The sequence below is a fragment of the Heptranchias perlo genome, chromosome 10 (genome assembly GCF_035084215.1).
Source record: "Heptranchias perlo isolate sHepPer1 chromosome 10, sHepPer1.hap1, whole genome shotgun sequence".
NCBI classification, from domain to species: Eukaryota; Metazoa; Chordata; class Chondrichthyes; order Hexanchiformes; family Hexanchidae; genus Heptranchias; species Heptranchias perlo.
In genome coordinates, this window is record NC_090334.1 from 84,875,903 (window position 1) to 84,896,514 (window position 20,612).

General features: G+C 45.8%; 1 protein-coding gene across 3 annotated transcripts in view; it reads left to right on the forward strand.

Moving 5' to 3' along the window:
- ttll5 (tubulin tyrosine ligase-like family, member 5) overlaps nucleotides 1–20,612 on the forward strand; it is a 431,390-nt gene that overhangs the window by 108,105 nt on the left and 302,673 nt on the right. For all 3 annotated transcript variants that reach the window (XM_067992117.1, XM_067992118.1, XM_067992119.1), the window contains exon 13: nucleotides 17,197–17,278. In XM_067992117.1, coding sequence (XP_067848218.1) covers nucleotides 17,197–17,278 — 82 coding nt within the window. The remainder of the gene's footprint in view (nucleotides 1–17,196; nucleotides 17,279–20,612) is intronic.

A 20,612-nucleotide genomic window follows, 5' to 3' on the forward strand; every position in this document is an offset into this window, starting at 1 on the left:
GTCCCATCAAACATTCCCGGGGCAGGTACAGCATGGGTTAGATACAGAGTAAAGCTCCCTCTACACTGTCCCATCAAACACTCCCAGGGCAGGTACAGTACGGGTTAGATACAGAGTAAAGCTCCCTCTACACTGTCCCATCAAACACTCCCAGGGCAGGTACAGTACGGGTTAGATACAGAGTAAAGCTCCCTCTACACTGTCCCATCAAACACTCCCAGGCCAGATACGGTATGTGTTGGATACAGCAATGACTCTGATGAAGGAGATCTGCACTTAGATTGCCTTTCTCTATTATTTAGAAAAGTAGTGGAAGGCGCAAGTAAGTAGTGCCAAGATTGAAAAGAGCAGTAAAGATAAGGTAAATCAGGAAGTAGGTGACACCAAGTTTGGGATTTAAAGGAGTATAGAATCTGGGCAGAAGAGTGGTAAGTCCATAGTTAGAATGTGCTGGAAAAGAATGAATAAAGATGGGGACGGTGAGATAGGTTGGAATAGGGCACTGTGAGGTGGGTTGGAGCGGGGCACGGTGAGATGGGTTGGAGCAGGGGAAGGTGGGATGGGTCGGAGCAGGGGACGGAGGGGTGGGTCAGAGCAGGGGACGGAGGGGTGGGTCGGAGCGGGGGACGGAGGGGTGGGTCGGAGCGGGGGACGGAGGGGTGGGTCGGAGCGGGGGACGGAGGGGTGGGTCGGAGCGGGGGACGGAGGGGTGGGTCGGAGCGGGGGACGGAGGGGTGGGTCGGAGCGGGGGACGGAGGGGTGGGTCGGAGCGGGGGACGGAGGGGTGGGTCGGAGCGGGGGACGGAGGGGTGGGTCGGAGCGGGGGACGGAGGGGTGGGTCGGAGCGGGGGACGGAGGTGTGGGTCGGAGCGGGGGACGGAGTGGGGGACGGCGGGATGGGTCGGAGTGGGGGACGGAGGGGGGGACGGCGGGATGGGTCGGAGCAGGGTTGTTTCACCATGAAACACAGCTACAACTATAACATTTACGTTAACTGCTCTACTAAAAAAAAATCGTGTGAACTGTGAATGAGAATCCAGCCTGCCTCCTGCCTAATCTGAGTTTGTAAAATCTCTTCTGTAAAGTTTTATCCTGATGCTAAACATGACCAGCCAAGAGTCCAATGTAGTTGAACAGTTGCCATCAGCAGAGGAGTGATGCTCAGTATCGCCTCCTCCAGTGCTGTAATTTCTTTGATTCTAGTCTCCACAGGCTTTATTAACTGGTACAATATTTAACAGGATCTCTTCCTACTTCCCTGACATGCTCAGCTGGTACCTGAGGCACACAGACCAGGAAGGTCTCTAGATCCGGAAAGATCAGCCGGGTCTCCTGCTCCTATCCAGCAATTCCGGTCGGAAAGTGTGCGGATATTGATTAGCCTTAGGTGCGATGTCCTCTGCGATTGAATAATTTGCTTAGAATCTCTTTCCAGGTTCATATAGCGAGATTGAGCGATGGGATGAGGTGCCAGTGGGCATTCGGTGCCGGGGGGGGCGGGGGGGGGGGGAGGCATTCGGCGCCGGGAGGGGGGGGGAGGGCAGGCATTCGGCGCCGGGAGGGGGGTGGGGGGGAGGCATTCGGCGCCGGGGGGGGGGGGAGGCATTCGGCGCCGGGGGGGGTGGGTGGTGGCAGCCGGTGCCGGAGGGAGGCAGCCGGTGCCGGGGGGGAGGAAGCCGATGCCGGGGGGGGGGGGGGACAGCCAGTGCGGGGGAATCAAGTCGGTGCTGGGGAGACAGCCAGTGTTGGGGGGGACCAGTTGGTGCCGGGGGGAGGTGCAGTTGGTGCTGGGGTGGGGGCAGCCGGTGCCAGGGGGGCAGCATGAGTTTGAGCTGTCAGGAGAAGAAGGGCGAAAGCTGGGGGAAAAATTAATTTAAAAAAAAGTGAACTTGTGATCATAATAACCCTTGCTTGTCAGTTTGCTCTCCACATGCACCATTTCTAAAGCAATATCCACACAATCGTGGCTCTGCTGGTGAATAAACTTCCCATCATAGGAGTTACAGTTTGATCATTAATGTACTTCATAATTTGACATCACATTCATCCTTTATTACTACAAGGTGCAACCTTGTTGACGTGTCATCTGTGACAGCTTGCCGTAGCTGGTAGAACTCTCATTTCTGAGTCAGAAGATCGTTGTTCGAGTCCCACTCCAGGACTTGAGCACAGAATTTAGGCTGGGACTTCAGTACAGTGGAGGGAGTATAGATATCATTCCCAGATAATGTGTTAAAACTGTCTGTTCCTGTAGCTCAGGTAGATGTTTAAAGATCCCAGGGCACTATTGGAAGAAGGGCAGGGAATCCTCCTAGTGCCCTGACCAATATTCCTCCCTCAACCAACACCACCAAAATCAGATTAACTGGTCATTCATCTTGTGATTGTCGGTGGGACATTGCTGGCACAGAATGCTTGTTGCATTTGTCTGCATAGCAACAGTCACTGCACTCTAAAGTAGTTCATTGGATGTGAAGTGCTTTGGGACATTGCTGAAAAATTAGACTATATAAATACACCTCTCTCTTTTCTAGCAATACTTGTTACAGAGTAGGATTTGCTGCAGGGTTAACCAGCTGCAAGATGCAGTGAAGCTTCGTGTACTGTAGTTATATTGTGGGATTTTGGAAACACTGTGTGGTAGTTACTGTCTATAAAGCTTTAATTGGACCCTTGTGTTATTATAATGTTCTGCCGGTTGGCATCCAGGCTTGTGGTTGTGAAACTATTTCGAACACGGTCTGTTAAAATAGCTCTGACTGATTATTATCAGTAAACGACACAGTCTGGTGTCCAGCTCTGTCAGGTTTGCAATTCCTATTTTCTTGATATGAGTTGTTAGTGCCTCTTTTTTTTTGCTAGTTTTTAACCAGTTCTTGATGCCAATCTCTAGCGCCATGCAGAAAACACAGACCTTGTAACATTTCCTGTCATCACTGTAATCGGTTGTTCACAGTTTGATTTTCCAGTTATTTTTCTGGGCCTGCTTGCTCTGCTGCGTGCTGCTGTGGTGTTTTGGCCTTTATTTGTGGTTGGAGTTCTGGTTATTGCCGACATGGTTTACCTTTTATTTTTGTAGCGGGCTGTTTAATTGTGTGTGACATTGGCAACGCGCCAGAGACATGAGCAGATAATCCAGGCTGGCACTCTGGTGCAGTATTGAGGGAGTGCGGCACTGTCGGAGGTGCCGTCCTTCAAATGAGACATCAACTGAGGCCCTGTGGTGGACATTAAAGATCCTATGGCGTTACTTGTAGAGTATCTCCCAGTGTCCAGGCCGACATCTCTCCCTGGACTAACACACAGGCATTCATCTTGTTGCTATTTGTGGAGCATGGCTGGCAAGGATGTCTGCGGTGTTTGTTGGCATCACAGTCACTGCACTTCAGTGTAAATCATTTGGGGCAATTTTGACTTTGAATTTAATGGGTACGGTAGTGTAGTGGTTACTGCATACAATAGTGTAGTGGTTAATGGGTACGGTAGTGTAGTTAATGGGTACAGTAGTGTTGTGGTTAATGGGTACAGTAGCCATAGTGGTTAATGGGTGTGGTAGCATAGTGGTTTATGGGTACGGTAGCGTAGTGAATGGGTACGATAATGTAATGGTTAATAGGTGCGGTAGTGCATTGGTTAATGGGTGCGGTAGCGTAATGGTTAATGGGTACGGTAGCGTAATGGTTAATGGGTACGGCAGCACGGTGGTTAATGGGTACGGAAGCGTATGGTTAACGGGTGCGGCAGCACGGTGGTTAATAGGTACGGCAGCGCGGTGGTTAATGGGTACGGTAGCATGGTGGTTAATGGGTATGGTAGCATGGTGGTTAATGGGTACGGTAGCGCGGTTAATGGGTGCGGTAGCGTAGTGGTTAATGGGTGCAGTAGTGCAGCGGTTAATGGGTGCGGCAGAATGGTGGTTAATGGGTACGGTAGCGTAGTGGTTAATGGGTACAGTAGCGTAGTGGTTAATGGGTACGGTACGTAGTGGTTAATGGGTACGGTAGCGTAGTGGTTAATGGGTACAGTAGCATAGTGGTTAATGGGTATGGTAGCATAGTGGTTAATGGGTGCAGTAGTGCAGCGGTTAATGGGTGCGGCAGAATGGTGGTTAATGGGTGCGATAACGTAGTGGTTAATGGGTACGGTAGCGCAGTGGTTAATGGGTACGGTAGCGTAGTGGTTATGTTACTGGGCTAATAATCCAGAGAACATGAGTTCAAATCCCACCATGGCAGTTTGAGAATTTAAATTCAATTTTGAAGAAAAGGTGTGGAAGTAAAAAGCTGGTATCAGTAAAAGATACTTGTCGTAAAACCCCTATTGATTCACTAATGTCTTTTAGGGAAGGAAACCTGCCGTCCTTACCCGGTCTGGGCCTATATGTGACTCCAGTCCCACACCAATGTGGCTGACTCTTAACTGCCGTCTGAAGTGGCCTTGCAAGCCACTCAGTTGTCAGGGCAACTAGGGATGGGCAATAAATATCGGCCTTGCCAACGACACCCACATCCCGAGAATGAATAATAAAACCTCTCAGTGAATTCGCCATGAAGGGGTTAATGTGCTTCTTTCCAGATCTGCATGTGGTGGCATTCGTACAGTCACAGCCAGCAGTTAATAGAGCCCTTAAGTAGCAATGCAAGGGTGTGCTTTTAATGGTGAGGGGAGAGAGAGAGAGAGAAAGCATGGTCGTGTTTGTTTTAAGAAATATGGATCAGGATAAGAGGGTTATTGTTCAGCCTCTTCCCAAGCTGCGATCCAGCTCAGTGTGGTCTGGGCCTCTGCGGCGCCAAACGCAAGTTGAATAAGGGAGCTTTCCAAAAAAAAAAGGGTTTCAGCTGGCTGATTTGGCAGCGTGAGGGGGCTGCTTGCTGCAGAATGCGGCTTTAGGGAGCCTTGTTAAAGACACTGTAAAAGGACTCGCTGAGAAGTTGTGCAGGGGAGAACAAAGCACTGCTCGCTGCTCCCTCAGGAGCCAGGGCAGGCAGCCACTGTGTGCTGACACTGATGGCAGATAAACAGTCTGCCCAGTTACATTAAGTCACGTCTCTGCTCCTTCAGGCTCAGGGAATGAATAAAGTTTGTTCGTTAAAGGGTCTATAAACAAAAGTCAGATTGTAATAATTTGCACCTCATGAATGAGCTAAATTAGCTGCAGTTTCAGAGCAATAAAATTGAATGCCCGTGCTCTCTCCTCCCCCTCCACCTCCCAAAAAGCTTATTCCTTGCAAGTAACCTATTAAAGGAGCACTGCTGTTCTAACAGGCCTTTAATGATATCTTTATAAAATAACTGCTCAAAAGGCATTTGATAAAGTTCCACGTAATAGACTTGTTAGCAAAATTAAAGCCCATGGGATTAAAGGGACAGTGGCAGCGTGGATACAAAATTGGCTAAGAGACAGAGAGTAAGAACATAATTACATAAGAAATAGGAACCTGCTCCACCATTCCATGGCTGATCTTCAACCTCAACTCCACTTTCCTGCCCGATCCCCATACCCCTTGATTCCCCTAGAGTCCAAAAATCTACCTCTCTCAGCCTTGAATATATTCAACGACTCAGCATCCACAGCCCTCTGGGGTAGAGAATTCCAAAGATACACAAGTAGTGGTGAGCAGTTGTTTTTTAGTCTGGAGGGAAGTATACAGTGGTGTTCCCCAGGGGTCAGTATTGGGACCACTGCTCTTTTTGATATATATTAATGACCTGGACTTGAGTATAGAGGGTATAATTTCAAAGTTTGCAAATGACACAAAACTCAGAAATGTAGTAAACAATGTGGAGGATAGTAACAGACTTCAGGAGGATACAGACAGACTGGTGAAATGGGCAGACACATGGCAGATGAAATTTAACGCAGAGAAGTGTGAAGTGATGCATTTTGGTAGGAAAAATGAGGAGAGGCAATATAAACTAAATGGTACAATTTTAAAGTTGGGGTGCAGGAACAGAGAACCTGTGGTTGCACATATACAAATCTTTGAAGGTGGCAGGAAAAGTTGAAAAGGCTGTTAAAAAAGCATATGGGATCCTGGGCTTTATTGATAGAGGCATAGAGTACAAAAGGAAGGAAGTTATGCTAAACCTTTATAAAACACAGGTTAGGTCACAGCTGGAGTATTGTATTCAATTCTGGGCACCACACTTTAGGAAGGATGTCAAGGCCTTAGAGAGGGTGAAGAAGAGATTTACTAGAATGGTGCCAGGGATGAGGGACTTCAGTTATGTGGAGAGATTGAGGAAGCTGGGATTGTTCTCCTTAGAGCAGAGAAGGTTAAGGGGAGATTTGATAGTGGTGTTCAAAATCATGAACAGTTTTGACAGAGTAAATCAGGAGAAACTGTTTCCAGTGGCAGAGGGTCAGTAACCAGAGGACACAGGGAGAGAATGAAGGTGGGATGGAGAGTCAATCAGAGTGGCTTCTTGAACTCTTTCTGGCAGCTGGTAAACATGGCATATCAGAGACAGGTACCACCCACACAATACCCTCTGCTAACCATGAATGAGCCACAGTACGAGGAGACAAGGGGAGAAAATAGTATTTTACATCGAAAGTGCGTTCATTGGACATTATCGTAGAATCTTACAGCGTAGAAGGAGGCCATTCGGCCCATCATGCCTGTGCTGGCTCTTAGAAAGAACTGCCCAATTAGTCCCACTCCACTGTTCTTTCCCCATAGCCCTGCACATTTTTCCTTTTCAAGTATTTATCTAATTCCCTTTTGAAAGTTACTGTTGAATCTGATTCCTCCACCCTTTCAGGCAGTGCATTCCAGATCAGAACAACTCGCTGTGTAAAAAAATTTCACCTCATCTCCCCCCTGGTTCTTTTGCCAATTACCCTTAAATCTGTGTCCTCTGGTTACTGACCCTTGTAATTTACAAAGGCCCTTCTAACGATTCTGAAATCAAAGCATGACTCAGCAGCAGTGATGTGGGGTTAATAAATATGCATCGTCACCGACCCTGATTGGCCAACTTAAGCAAGAGTTCAGTGCTTTGTCTGTGCGGTCACTGCACAAGAATTTCGTACCTTGTTAATGAAACTGTTAGGGAGTTGGAGGGAGTTTAAGCTGGTAGATGAGGTGCCAATCAAGCAGACTGTTTTGTCCTGGATGGTGTCGAACTTCTTGAATGTTGTTGCAATTGCTGCCATCCAGGCAAGTGGATAGAATTCCTTCACACTCCTGAGTTGTACCTAGTAGGTAGTGTAGAGGCTTTGGGGAGTCAGGAAGAAAGCCACTTGCTGCAGAATACCCAGCCTCTGACCTGCTCTAGTTAGCACTGAAATTAATTGGCTGTTCCAGTTGAGTTTCTGGTCGATAGTGACCCCCCCCCAGGATCTAGATGGTGGGGACTCGGTGATGGTAATTCCATTGAAAGTCAAGGAGAGTTAGTTAGGCACTTTTTTTGTTTACATAGAATTTACAGCACAGAAACAGGCCATTCAGCCCAACTAGTCTTTGCCTGTGTTTATGCTTCACGTGAGCCTCCTCCCTCCCTACTTCATCTCACCCTATCGGCATATCCTTATATTCCTTTCTCTTCATACATACCAAATGTATAGTTATATCACCCTGCGACATTCCTCACATATATTCTGTGTGCATATATAAAATTACCCCATCGTATACACCTCACTATGTCAAACCACCCGGCATATATTGCCTGAAAACAAAGTGCACCCTAAACTAATGCACCCTATTGTACACATCTAGTAAATACACTCCACATATACTCCCGCATATATCTTGCATAAACTCTAGCCCGTTAGACAACATAACATCTCTTGTTGAAGATGGTTATTGACTGGCACTTGTGTGGGGCCTCCTCCATTGTCCGTGCTGACATCACCTATTACCTGCACTGACTTCCACTGTGCACACTGTCAGCATGGGAGAGACCAGCCTCCATCACGTCTGCGACCAGCCTGCAATCAATAGAGATGGCGTTCCAGGATTCTCTCCCTGCCAAAGCAGGAAGAATCAACGTGGTTGACTCTTAACTGCACTCTGAAGTGGCCTAGTTTGGCAGTTGGTTGTCCCAAACCCGCTACATAGCGGTTCGAGAAGGCGGCCCACCGCTACCTTCTCAGGGCAGCTAGGGCTGGGCAATGAATGCTGCTCTCACCAGCGGCACCCACATCAGGGCAAATATTGGGCATGCGGGACAGGTAGGAAAATTTGGTAGAGCAAGTTTGGATTGAAGAAAGACACAAAGGGAGGAGAAGGATCAGAGGCCTGGAGCTGATGGGAAGGGGAAGTAAAAGCCCTGATTTTAACACTGGGTGCGAATCGGGCTGGCGGGGGCTGGTTCGGGCTCATCTGCACGTCCCCTCAGGCAGGTGATGGAGACTGGTGGGAAGCAGCAGCCGACCGTCGGCTGGGAGCACAATGTTGGGCGGCAGGGGGAACGGTGCCCAGCACTCAGGTTGGTCATGGGGAGGGGGTTTCGGAGGTGGAGGAGCCCGGGGTAGGGGAGGCCTAAACTTTCATCGTAGGGCTTGGAGGAGCACCAGATGGAAAGCCAAAAAAAACGTAAAAAGACTCTTTGGGTCTCGTGCCCCGGGCTCCGCGTCCCGCTAGGTTGACCTTGAAACGCTGTCACCTGGGGTCAATACACAGTAACATGAGGCTGCTTGAAACTGGGGATTTAAGAGGGAAACATCTAAAACGATATAGCAGTGTGAGGGTGAGGAGGGTCTGACCGACCCAGTAGAGTAGACATTGGCCTTTCACTTCTGTGATCTAGGTTTAAATCGAATTCAAGTCTCCTCTCTCCGCTGGCTGTAAGGGTGCTACGTGAAATGAGTTTGGCATTCTCAACCCAGTTCTTGTGAGGATGGGCTCACACCACTAAACTCTCCTTGTCATAGAATCACAGAATCATACAACACAGGAGGAGGCCTTTTGGCCCATCCTGCCTGTGCCGGCACTTTGAAAGAGTTTTCCAATTAGCCCCACTACCCTGCTCTTTCTCCATAGCCCTGCAAATTTTTTCTTTTCAAGTATTTATCCAGTTCCCTTTTGAAAGTTACTATTGAATCTCCGCCCTTTCAGGTAGTGCATTCCAGATCATAACAACTTGCTGCGTAAAAATAAATAAATTCTTGACCTCCCCCTCAGGTTCTTTTGCCAATTACCTGAAATCTGTGTCCTCTGGTTACCGACCCTCCCACCAGCGGAAACAGTTTCTCCTTATTTACTCTATCAAAACCCCTCATGATTTTGAACCCCTCTATCAAATCTCCACTTCTACTTAATGCAGAGCAGAGAAGGTGAACACGTTTGGCCACTAATTGGAATGATGTTGCCATTCCCGTTGAGATTGGATCGCAGCTGCACTGGTGCAGTAGAAGGGCACTCTGCCGAAGTTGGGATGAGTTGAGGGAAATGTGCCGTGCCTGATCGAGGAGTGCCTGAAACCCAGAGTGTGCCTGTCCTCGGGCCAACATCCTTCAAATATTTCACACACACACAAAGAAAATCACAAAAATGGTCAAAAGGCTCCACTCCTTAATAATTTGGCTATAATAGAAAGGCACATGAAATTTCCTGATGGGCGTGTAATGAAAGGAGATGAATGTTAAACCCAGCATTGGACATTTATCGAAATGCTACAGTATCGTTCAAAATGAAGTGACAGATGCCTGCTCCTTTAAACAAAGTACCCTGAATCCGGGGTTATTAACAACACCCATTTCTATAGGGCCGTATCACATTAAAATGTCTTAAAGTGCATTATGCAATTATTTACTTCTTTTGAAATTCACTAACTGTTATCTAGGTAAAATTATCCTGAATATGTGAGGGAGCTGGATTAACATCAGTAGAGATACAGTCAGTAACACAAGGCACTGGAGGGAGAGGGGTCACTGAGTGACAGTGTGAGGGAGCTGGATTAACATCAGTAGGATACAGTCAGTAACACAGGGCGCTGGGTGAGGGGTTACTGAGTGACAGTGTGAGGGAGCTGGATTAACATCAGTAGAGATACAGTCAGTATCACAGGGCGCTGGGGGAAGAGGGGTTACTGAGTGACAGTGTGAGGGAACTGGATTAACATCAGTAGAGATACAGTCAGTAACACAGGGCGCTGGGGGAAGAGGGGTTACTGAGTGACAGTGTGAGGGAGCTGAATTAACATCAGTAGAGATACAGTCAGTAACACAGGGCACTGGGGGAGAGGGGTTACTGAGTGACAGTGTGAGGGAGAGGGATTAACATCAGTGGTGATACAGTCAGTAACACAGGGCGCTGGGGGAGAGGGGTTACTGAGAGACAGTGTCAGGGAGCTGGATTAACATCAGTAGAGATACAGTCAGTGACATGGGATGTTTGGGTCATTTTACCCGTGTTGGGCTCAGTAATTTCACCCTAGCAATTCTTCTGCTGATTTTGTCAACCATCAACATTTAAACAAAACTATTCCAAAAGAAAGCAAGTAAAAATATACAAAAGGAAGTAGGAAGTTAATCGTGGTTGTTTTTAAGTGGCTTAATTTTTAAGAGGGCATATGGAAAGGCTCTTTTATTAATGGGTTTATGTTCTTAAACCTGACAGGCAGCCAATGAACAGCCTGTACTGGCACCCTGAGCAGAGGGAAAACCAAGGCACAGGCCTTCATTCGGAACATCAGTCTATCTGGAATGTTAACCCTCGAGGCATGATCCCATCTAGTTTATTTTACTTAACACATTGACGCCCCTGGGCTGACTAACCCTTAGCTCAAACGCTTCTATTCAGGTTAGATTACAACAGCTGAGGATGTTACAGCCTCATCACAAGTACCCTTTTTAAAAATGGAACTGTGCTTAGGCTAAAGATGGCGTTTAGGGTGGTGCTGAGGTACACAGAGTAGGCAAGTCCCAGATATGATTTCCGTTCTGCGTTGAACATTCCAAATTACGAAAATGCTGGACAGGAAAAGTCCAACTGGTCCACTCAGCCTGTCCTATAGAGTTGTGCTGCCTTATATATAGGCCATTTGGCCCATTGTGCCTGTGCCAGCTCTTTGAAAGTGCTATTCAATTAGTCCCACACCTTCCTGCCCTTTTTCCATAGCCCTGCAAATCTTTTCCCTTCAAGTATTTATCCAATTCCCCTTTTGAAAGTTATTATTGAATCTGCTTCCACCGCCCTTTCAAGGCCGCGTTAAAAAAAATATTCCTCATGGCGTCTCTGACTCTTTTGCCAATCACTTTAAATCTGTGTCCTCTGGTTACCGACCCTTCTGCAACTAGAAACAGTTTCTCCTTATTTACTCTATCAAAACCGTTCATGATTTTGAACACCTCGATCAAATCTCCTCTTAACCTTCTTTGCTCTAAAGAGAACAACCCCAGCTTCTCCAGTCTCTCCACATAACTGTCCCTCATCCCGGGTAGCATTCTAGTAAATCTGTTTTGCACCCTCTCTAGGGCCTTAACATCCTTCCTAAAGTGTGGTGCCCAAAGACAAGGCTGAAGCGTTTGCAACCATCTTCAGCCAGAAGTGCCGAGTGGATGATCCACCTCAGCCTTCTCTGAAGGTACCCACCATCACAGAAGTCTTCAGCCAATTTGATTCACTCCACGTGATATCAAGAAATGGCTGAGTGCACTGGATACAGCAAAGGCTATGGGCCCCGAAAACATCCTGGATGTAGTGAAGACTGTGCTCCAGAACTAGCCGTGCCTCTAGCCAAACTGTTCCTGTACAGCTACAACACTGGCATCTATCTGACAACGTGGAAAATTTCCTGGGTATGTCCTGTCCACAAAAATCAGGACAAATCCAATCCGGCCAATTATGACCCCATCAGTCTACTCTCAATCAACAGCAAAGTGATGGAAGGTGTCGTCGACAGTGCTATCAAGCGGCACTTACTCACCAATAACCTGCTCACTGATGCTCAGTTTGGGCTCCTCCAGGACCACTCGGCTCCAGACCTCATTATAGCCTTGGTCCAAACATGGACAAAAGAGCTGAATTCCAGAGGTGAGGTGAGAGTGACTGCCCTTGACATCAAGGCAGCATTTGCCTGAGTGTGGAATCAAGAAGCCCGAGTAAAATTGAGGTCAATGGGAATCAGGGAGAAAACTCTGCAGTGGCTGGAGACATACCTAGCACAAAGGAAGATGGTAGTGGTTGTTGGAGGCCAATCATCTCAGCCCCAGGACATTGCTGCAGGAGTTCCTCAAGGCAGTGTCCTAGGCCCAACCATCTTCAGCTGTTTCATCAATGACCTTCCCTCCATCATAAGGTCAGAAGTGGGGATGTTCACTGATGATTGCACAGTGTTCAGTTCCATTCAGAACCCCTCAGACAATGAAGCAGTCCGTGCCCGCAAACCCCAAGACCTGGACAACATTCAGGCTTGGGCTGATAAATGGCAAGTAACATTCGTGTCAGACGAGTGCCAGGCAATGACCATCTCCAACAAGAGAGAGTCTAACCACCTCCCCTTGACATTCATCGCCGAATCCCCCACCATCAACATCCTGGGGGTCACCATTGGTCAGAAACTTAACTGGACCAGCCACATAAATACTGTGGCTACAAGAGCAGGTCAGAGGCTGGGTATTCTGCGGCGAGTGACTCACCTCCTGACTCCCCAAAGCCTTTCCACCATCTACAAGGCACAAGTCAGGAGTGTGATGGAATACTCTCCACTTGCCTGGATGAGCGCAGCTCCAACAACACTCAAGAAGCTCGACATCATTCGGGACAAAGCAGCCTGCTTGATTGGCACTCCATCCATCATCTTAAACATTCACTCCCTTCACCACCGGTGCACCGTGGATACAGTGTGTATCATCTACAGGATGCACTGCAGCAATTCGCCAAGGCTTCTTCGACAGCACCTCCCAAACCCACGACCTCTAGCACGTAGAAGGACAAGGGCAGCAGGTACATGGGAACAACACCACCTGCATGTTCCCCTCCCAAGTCACACACCATCCTGACTTGGAAATATATCACCGTTCCTTCATCGTCATTGGGTCAAAATCCTTGAACTCCCCACCTAACAGCACTATGGGAGAACCTTCACCACACAGACTGCAGGCTCACTACCACCTTCTCAAGGGCAATTAGCGATGGGTAATAAATGCTGGCCGTGCCAGCGACGTCCATATCCCATGAATGAATAAAAAAGGAATTGAACACAATTCTGCAGCTGAGTCCTAACCCATGTTTTATGAAGGTTTATGTGTACCCTCAGGTCTCTCTGTTCCTGCACCCCCTTTGAAATTGTACCATTTAGTTTACATTAGCTCTCTTCATTCTTCCTACCAAAACGTATCACTTAACGCTTCTCCACCTTAAATTTCAACAGCCATGTGTCTGCCCATTTCACCAGCCTCTCTATTAATGTTGCGTGAATTGCAACAATTGTACATTCCTTTCTGGCGCAAAAACACAAAAGGAAAAGTGGCCCAACCAGGGCTAACAGAAGAAATTAAGGATAGTATTAGATCCAAAGAGGAGTCGTATAAAGTTGCCAGAAGAAGTAGCAAGCCTGAGGATTGATGAAGAGGGGAAAAGTAGAGTATGAGAGTAAACTTGCAAGGAACATAAAAGTGAACTGTAAAAGCTTCTACAAGTATGTAAAAAGAAGAAGATTAGTGAAGACAAATGTAGGTCCCTTACAGTCTGAAACGGGAGAATTTATAATGGGGAACAAGGAAATGGCAGAGCAATTAAACAAATACTTTGGTTCTGTCTTCACGGAACAGGACACAAATAACTTCCCAGAAATGCTAGGGAACTAAGGGACTGGTGAGAAGGAGGAATTAAAGGAAATTAGTATTAGTAAAAAAAAGTGCTGGAGAAATTAATGGGACTAAAAGCCAATAAATCCCCAGGGCCTGATAATCTGCATCCCAGAGTACTAAAAGAGGTAGCCATGGAAATAGTGGATGCATTGATTGTCATCTTCCAAAATTCTATAGATTATGGAACAGTTCCTGCAGATTGGAGGGTGGCAAATGTAACCCCGCTATTTAAAAAAGGAGGGAGAGAGAAAGCAGGGAATTACAGACCAGTTAGTCTAACATCAGTAGTAGGGAAAATGCTAGAGTCTATTATAAAGGATGTGATAACAGAACACTTAGAAAATATCAATGGGGTTAGACAAAGTCAACATGGATTTATGAAAGGGAAATCAGGTTTGACAAACCTACTGGAGTTTTTTGAGGATGTAACTGGTAGAATAGATAAGTGAGAACCAGTGGATGTGGTTTATTTGGATTTTTAGAAGGCTTTTGATAAAGTCCCACATACGAGGTTAGTGTGCAAACTGAAAGCACATGGGATTGTGGGGAATATACTGGCATGGATTGTGAATTGGTTGACAGACAGGAAACAGAGTAGGAATAAATGGGTCTTTTTTGGGGTGGCAGGTGGTGACTAGTGGGGTACCACAGGGATCAGTTCTTGGGCCCCAGCTATTCACTATATATATCAATGATTTGGATGAGGGAACCAAATGTAATATTTCCAAGTTTGCTGACGACACATAACTAGGTGGGATTGTGAGTTGTGAGGAGGATGCAAAGAGGCTTCAAGGCGATTTAGACAAGTTGAGTGAGTGGGCAAATACATGGCAGATGCAGTATAATGTGGATAAATGTGAAGTTATCCACTTCGGAAGGAAAAACAGAAAGGCAGAGTATTACTTAAATGGTGACAGATTGGGAAATGTTGATGTACAAAGGGACCTGGGTGTCCTTGTACTCCAGTCACTGAAAATAAACATGCAGGTGCAGCAAGCAGTCAGGAAGGCAAATGGTATGTTGGCCTTCATTGCAAGAGGATTTGAGTACAGGAGCAGGGATGTCTTATTGCAGTTATACAGGGTGAGACCAGACCTGGAGTATTGTGTGCAGTTTTGGTCTCTTTACCTAAGAAAAGATATACTTGCCATAGAGGGAGTGCAGCGAAGGTTGACCAGACTGATTCCTGGGATGGCAGGACTGTCGTATGAGGAGAGATTGGGTCGACTCGGCCTGTGTTCACTCGAGTTTAGAAGAATGAGAGGGGATCTCATTGAAACATAAAATTCTGACAGGGCTAGACAGACTGGACGCAGGGAGGCTGTTTCCCCTGGCTGGGGGGATCCAGAATGAAGGGTCACAGTCTCAGGATACGGGGTAGGACATTTCGGACTGAGATGAGAAATTTCTTCACTCAGAGGGTGGTGAACATGTGGAATTCTCTACCACAGAAGGCTGTGGAGGCCAAGTCACTGAATATATTTAAGAAGGAGGTAGATCGATTTCTAGACACAAAAGGCATCAAGGGGTATGGGGAGAAAGCGGGACTATAGTATTGAGGTCGAGGATCAGCCATGGTCATATTGATTGATGGAGCAGGCTCGAAGGGCCGAATGGCCTACTCCTGCTCCTATTTTCTATGTTTCCATATTTCTTCCTGAAGCCTGTCACTATCCCCCACATTGTTTACTACATTTCCAAGTTTTGTGGCCTCTGCAAACTTTGAAATTATACCCAAGTCCAGGTCATTAATATATATCGAAAAGAGCAGTGGTCCTAATACTGACCCCTGGGGAACACCACTGTATACTTCCCTCCAGTCTGAAAAACAACTATTCACCACTACTCTCTGCTTTCTGTCCCCTCGTCAATTTTGCATCCACGTTGCCACCATCCCTTTAATTTTGTTAACAAGTCTATTATGTGATACTTTATCAAATGTCTTTTGAAAGTCCACATACACAACATCAACCGCACGACCCTCATCAACCCTCTCCACTACTTCATCAAAGAACCCGATCAAGTTATTCAAACACGATTTTCCTCATACAAATCTGTGCTGACTTTCATTTATTAGCCCATACTTTTCCAAGTGCTAATTAATTTTGTCTCGTGCTGTTGTCTCTAAAAGTTTCACCACTAGCGACGTTAGGCTGACTGGCCTGTAATTGCCAGGTTTATCCCTCTCCCCTTTTTTGAACTGGTGTGTAACATTTGCAATCCTCCAGTCCTCTGGCACCCCCCATATCCAAGGAGGATTGAAAGATTGTGGCCAGAGCCTCCGCAATTTCCACCCTTACTTCCCGCAGTAATCTAGGATGCATCCTGTCTGGACCGGGTGACTTTTCTACTTTGAGCACTGCCCACCTTTTAAGGACCTCCTCTTTATCTATTTTTATTGTATCCAATATCACTACTACCTCCTCCTTTACTATTACATTGGCAGCATCTTCTTCTCTAGTGAAGACCGATGCGAAGTATTCATTAGTGCCTCAGTCAGGCCCTCTTCCTCCACAAGAAGATCTCCTTTATTGTCCCTAATCGGTCCCACCCTTCCTTTGTCGACCCTTTTACTATTTATATGTTTATAAATGACTTTTGGGCTCCATTTTCATGTTAGCCACTAATCTATTCTCATACTCTCTCTTTGCTCCTCTTATTCCCTTTTTCAGATCTCCCCTTTTCTTTTCAGTATTTAGCCTGGTTCTCTACTGTATTATGAACCTTACATTTATCATAAATCTCCATTTTCTGTTTCATTTTAATCTCTATATCTTTAATCATCCAGGGAGCTCTAGCTTTGAATGCCCTTCTTTGCCCCCTCATGGGAATGTGTCTACTCTGTACCCGAATCACCTCCTCCTTGAAGGCCTCTGTTATACCTTTGATTCCAATTCACCTGGGTAAGATCCCTTTTTCAGTCACTGAAATTAGCCCTCCTCCAGTAAAGCATTTTTAGGCTTGATTATTCCTTGTCCTTTTCCAAAACTTTTCTAATTGAATGGTGGAACAGGTTTGAAGAGCTGAATTGCCTGCTTCTGTTCCTATGTTGACTACACAAACTATCCCCATTTAACCAGATTCCAATTAGTGGCACAATTAATTTAAGAGGGATTGGGTCATTTAAAGGAAAAAAGCACTAACATGGGCAATTTGTTGCATTTTATAGGTTAAACTATGTTAAAGTCTCACATTACAAACCTGATTATATATGATCCCATTCAGTGTTAATGATGGAAGTTGGTGGTTTCCTTTCCATTGAAGTTCCCACATTCAAAGTATTGGATTGTGTTGTTATTGCAGCTGTGCATAATGGGTGTGGGCTCCGGCGAGAGACAGCACAATGGCAGTGTGTAGCGTGCGCTCTGATCAGTTGAGATTCTGGATCATCAGCACAGGTGCAAGCCCTCACACAGGTGTGCTTTGTGTTTTAACAGAGCTTTATGGTTTTGATGTCCTAATTGACTCCAATCTCAAGCCCTGGCTGCTGGAAGTCAATCTTTCACCGTCACTGGCATGGTAAGTAAGCAATTAGCATTGCTTTTGTTTGATTAAAACTTCAGCATGAGAGGATTGGGTGATTAAGGTGTTTAGACACTGGTCTTTCTCCTTTGTGACCTAGGTTCAAATCCAGCCCAGAATGATGGGATGGTGGGCTCCTGTCACTTGGTTTTAAGGGTCCCACTTGAAGTGGGTTTGTGTTATCTCTATACGGGTCCTCATGGGCATGGGTCAGCAGTGAAATATTACTCTTAATTCAGCACTAAATTGTCAATCTCGGTCAGAGACCACAGGATGGCTGGTGTAGGAAATGGAAAAATGTCATACTGATGCAGTATGTGGTTCAAGCTGAGGCACGCTTGTTGGGCGAGTGTGGAGCTCAGCTTTACTCCGCATCGCTCCTGTACGCTATCTGACCTTGGAGATCTTGACCCTCAGCATCACCATCCATCACCTTGATGAGTACAAAATTTACAAAAAAAATTAAAAAGCAACTGGGTTTGCTTTGATTGATAGATTAGTGATAGTATTGGACAGATTGACAGTCATGATGTTGGATGGGTTGACGCGGCTGATATTGGGCAGAATGACTTTGATTGATGTTGGGTCAGTTAGCACTGTGGTGTTGGGTGGGATGATGTTGACGATGTTGGGTCAGTTGGCACTATGGCGTAGGGCGGGTTGATGATGATGTTGGATCAGTTGGCACTGTGGTGTTGGGTGGGATGATGTTGACGATATTGGGTCGGTTGGTGCTATGATGTTGGGCGGGATGATGTTAATGGTATTGGGTCAGTTGGCACTATGGTGTTGGGTGGGTTGACGATGTTGGGTCAGTTGGCACTATGGTGTTGGGTGGGTTGACGATGTTGGGTCAGTTGGCACTATGGTGTTGGGTGGGTTGACGATGTTGGGTCAGTTGGCACTATGGTGTTGGGCGGGATGATGTTAATGGTATTGGGTCAGTTGGCACTATTGTGTTGGGTGGGTTGACGATGTTGGGTCAGTTGGCACTATGGTGTTGGGCGGGTTGATGTTGATGGTGTTGGGTCGGTTGGCATTGTGGTGTCAGTTCATTGCAGTATGGACTTCCTGTTTTTAAAAGTGGGGAATAAGCTTTACCTTTGTCACTTTAGGCTATCAGTTTTCTATGATTGTCAAAATGCTGGCTGTGGTGAAGACTTTGCTTGGAGAATGCAGATAGCATTGAGTAACCTATGATTGTCCCAAACAGACACAGTGTTGTTCATACACTTGATGTTCCTTATGTTTAAGCTAACAGTGATAATGGAGAATGAGAAAAAAGACATGCAATTATATAGTGCCTTATTACATCTTTAAAATATCCCAAAGCTCTTCACATACATTAGTCAGAATGAGGTGACTGTCTAGCTAATCTGTTTGGTTGCATTGGTTGAGGGAGGAATGTTGGCCAGGATACTAGGAGAGCTTCCTACTCTTCTTCGAATAATGGGATCTTTTACATCCACCTGAACCATCAGAACTCTGAAATTATAGACCTATTTCTGCCATTTCACTGTCATTACCTATGAATTTATCATGTGTATCCCTTAGTGGCCCTATACTTATCCTGATTTTTCTTCTGTTATTTATGTGTCTGTAGAATACTTTACTATTTCTTTTTATATTCCTTGATAATTTAATTTTGTGCTTTCTCTTTGCCTTCCTAATTTTTTTTGACATCCTTCCTAACCTTTTCGTATTTCCCTTTGTCATCCTCTCCTTTGTTTCTATGTATTTAGCATATGCATTTTTCTTCAGTTTCAATTTTGCCCTTATTTTTTTATTCATCCTTGATGTGTCATTACGGGCTAGTTTGTTCACCGGAAGTGCAGCGCAAACCGTGTTTACATGGTAATGGTGGCGGAGTGGGAGCAGCTGCAAGGAAATTCCCAGCCGTTATGTCAAATATCACAACACATAACCCAGGCATGGCTTTTTATATGTTTTTGTTTTCAAATATTTGACGCAAGAGTGGGTTCATTTTTCATAAATCACCCGCTCCTGGCCTGTGCCTTATTTACTTCATATGTTTATGTGGAAAAATCTTTTTTTTGTAGTTTTGGGAGTTTAATTTCTTTTATACCTGGTGTTTTGCTGATTTCAGGCCACTGAGCACAAGGAGAAATTCCTTGACGTTATAAACTTAAAAATGTGAATGCCTTTGGGTACAGTAAGCAACCCAGAGGTCATGAATTCAATTCCCACAGTGACCAGTTGTGAAATTGAATTCAATAAATCTAGTAATTTGTGGAAAAATGACGGTGAGATCTGCCGGATTGTTGTAAAAACCCAACTGGTTAGAGAATGTCCTTCTGGGAAACTGTCACTCCCACTTGGTCTCTCCTGCCTGTGACTCTGGTCCCACACTGTGTGCTTGACTCCTAATGCCCTCTGATATGGCCTGGCTAGTAGCTTCTCGGTTATTAGCAATTGCAGCAAGGTTCAGTGATCAGAAAAAGAACACACAAGAGCTGCAGTGGTTTCAAGGAGAAGGCCCGTCACTGGTGTTTCAGGGTAACTAGGGATGGGCAATAAATGCTGGCCTTGCCAGCGACATCCCGAGATCAAATAAAAACAACTACCATGCTTGAGAGGGTACAGAGTTGAGCAGTGAGAATAATTCCAGAATTAACAAAGAGAGAACTTGTTAAAGTAGACATGAGTAGAAAGGAGTGGATGAAGGTGATTAATGGAAGTTGAAGGTTATAAAGGAGTTGATAAATTTGATCCATGTTCACTGTAGCGAAGAGTTCAAATCCCAGGGGATACATGTTAAAGATAAGGATGTCAGTAATAAAGGAAGTTAGGGGTCACCCAAAGGGAAGCAGAGTTGTGGAGTATGACATGAAAACAGCAACTTGTATTTAGATAACACCTTTAACACAGAGAAACAGTACTAGGGGCTTCACAGAGGCATAAGGGAAACTGATGCTGAGCCAAAGAAGGAGAGATTAGGAGTGACCAAAATCATCATTTTTTTTTACACTTAACTGCATCTGCCTTCCGTCTGCCCATCCTGCCACCCTGTCCATGTCCTCCTGCAGTCTTTCACAATCCTTGTCACAATTCGCCATGCCCTCCCAATTTGGTCAACAGCAGATTCCAATAGCGCCCTCAAATCGTTTGTATAAACAGCCCCAACACAGTCCCCTGTGGCATACCACTCACCCCACCTCTCCAATCTAAGAAACTTTGCTTTGCTTCCTGCTCTCCGACCATTTCATTCCATGTAGCCACATTCCCCTTAATTCCATATCCCATTATTTTTGCCATAAATCTCGTGTATGATGCGTAATAAAATGCTTATTGAAAATCCATACAAACCGCA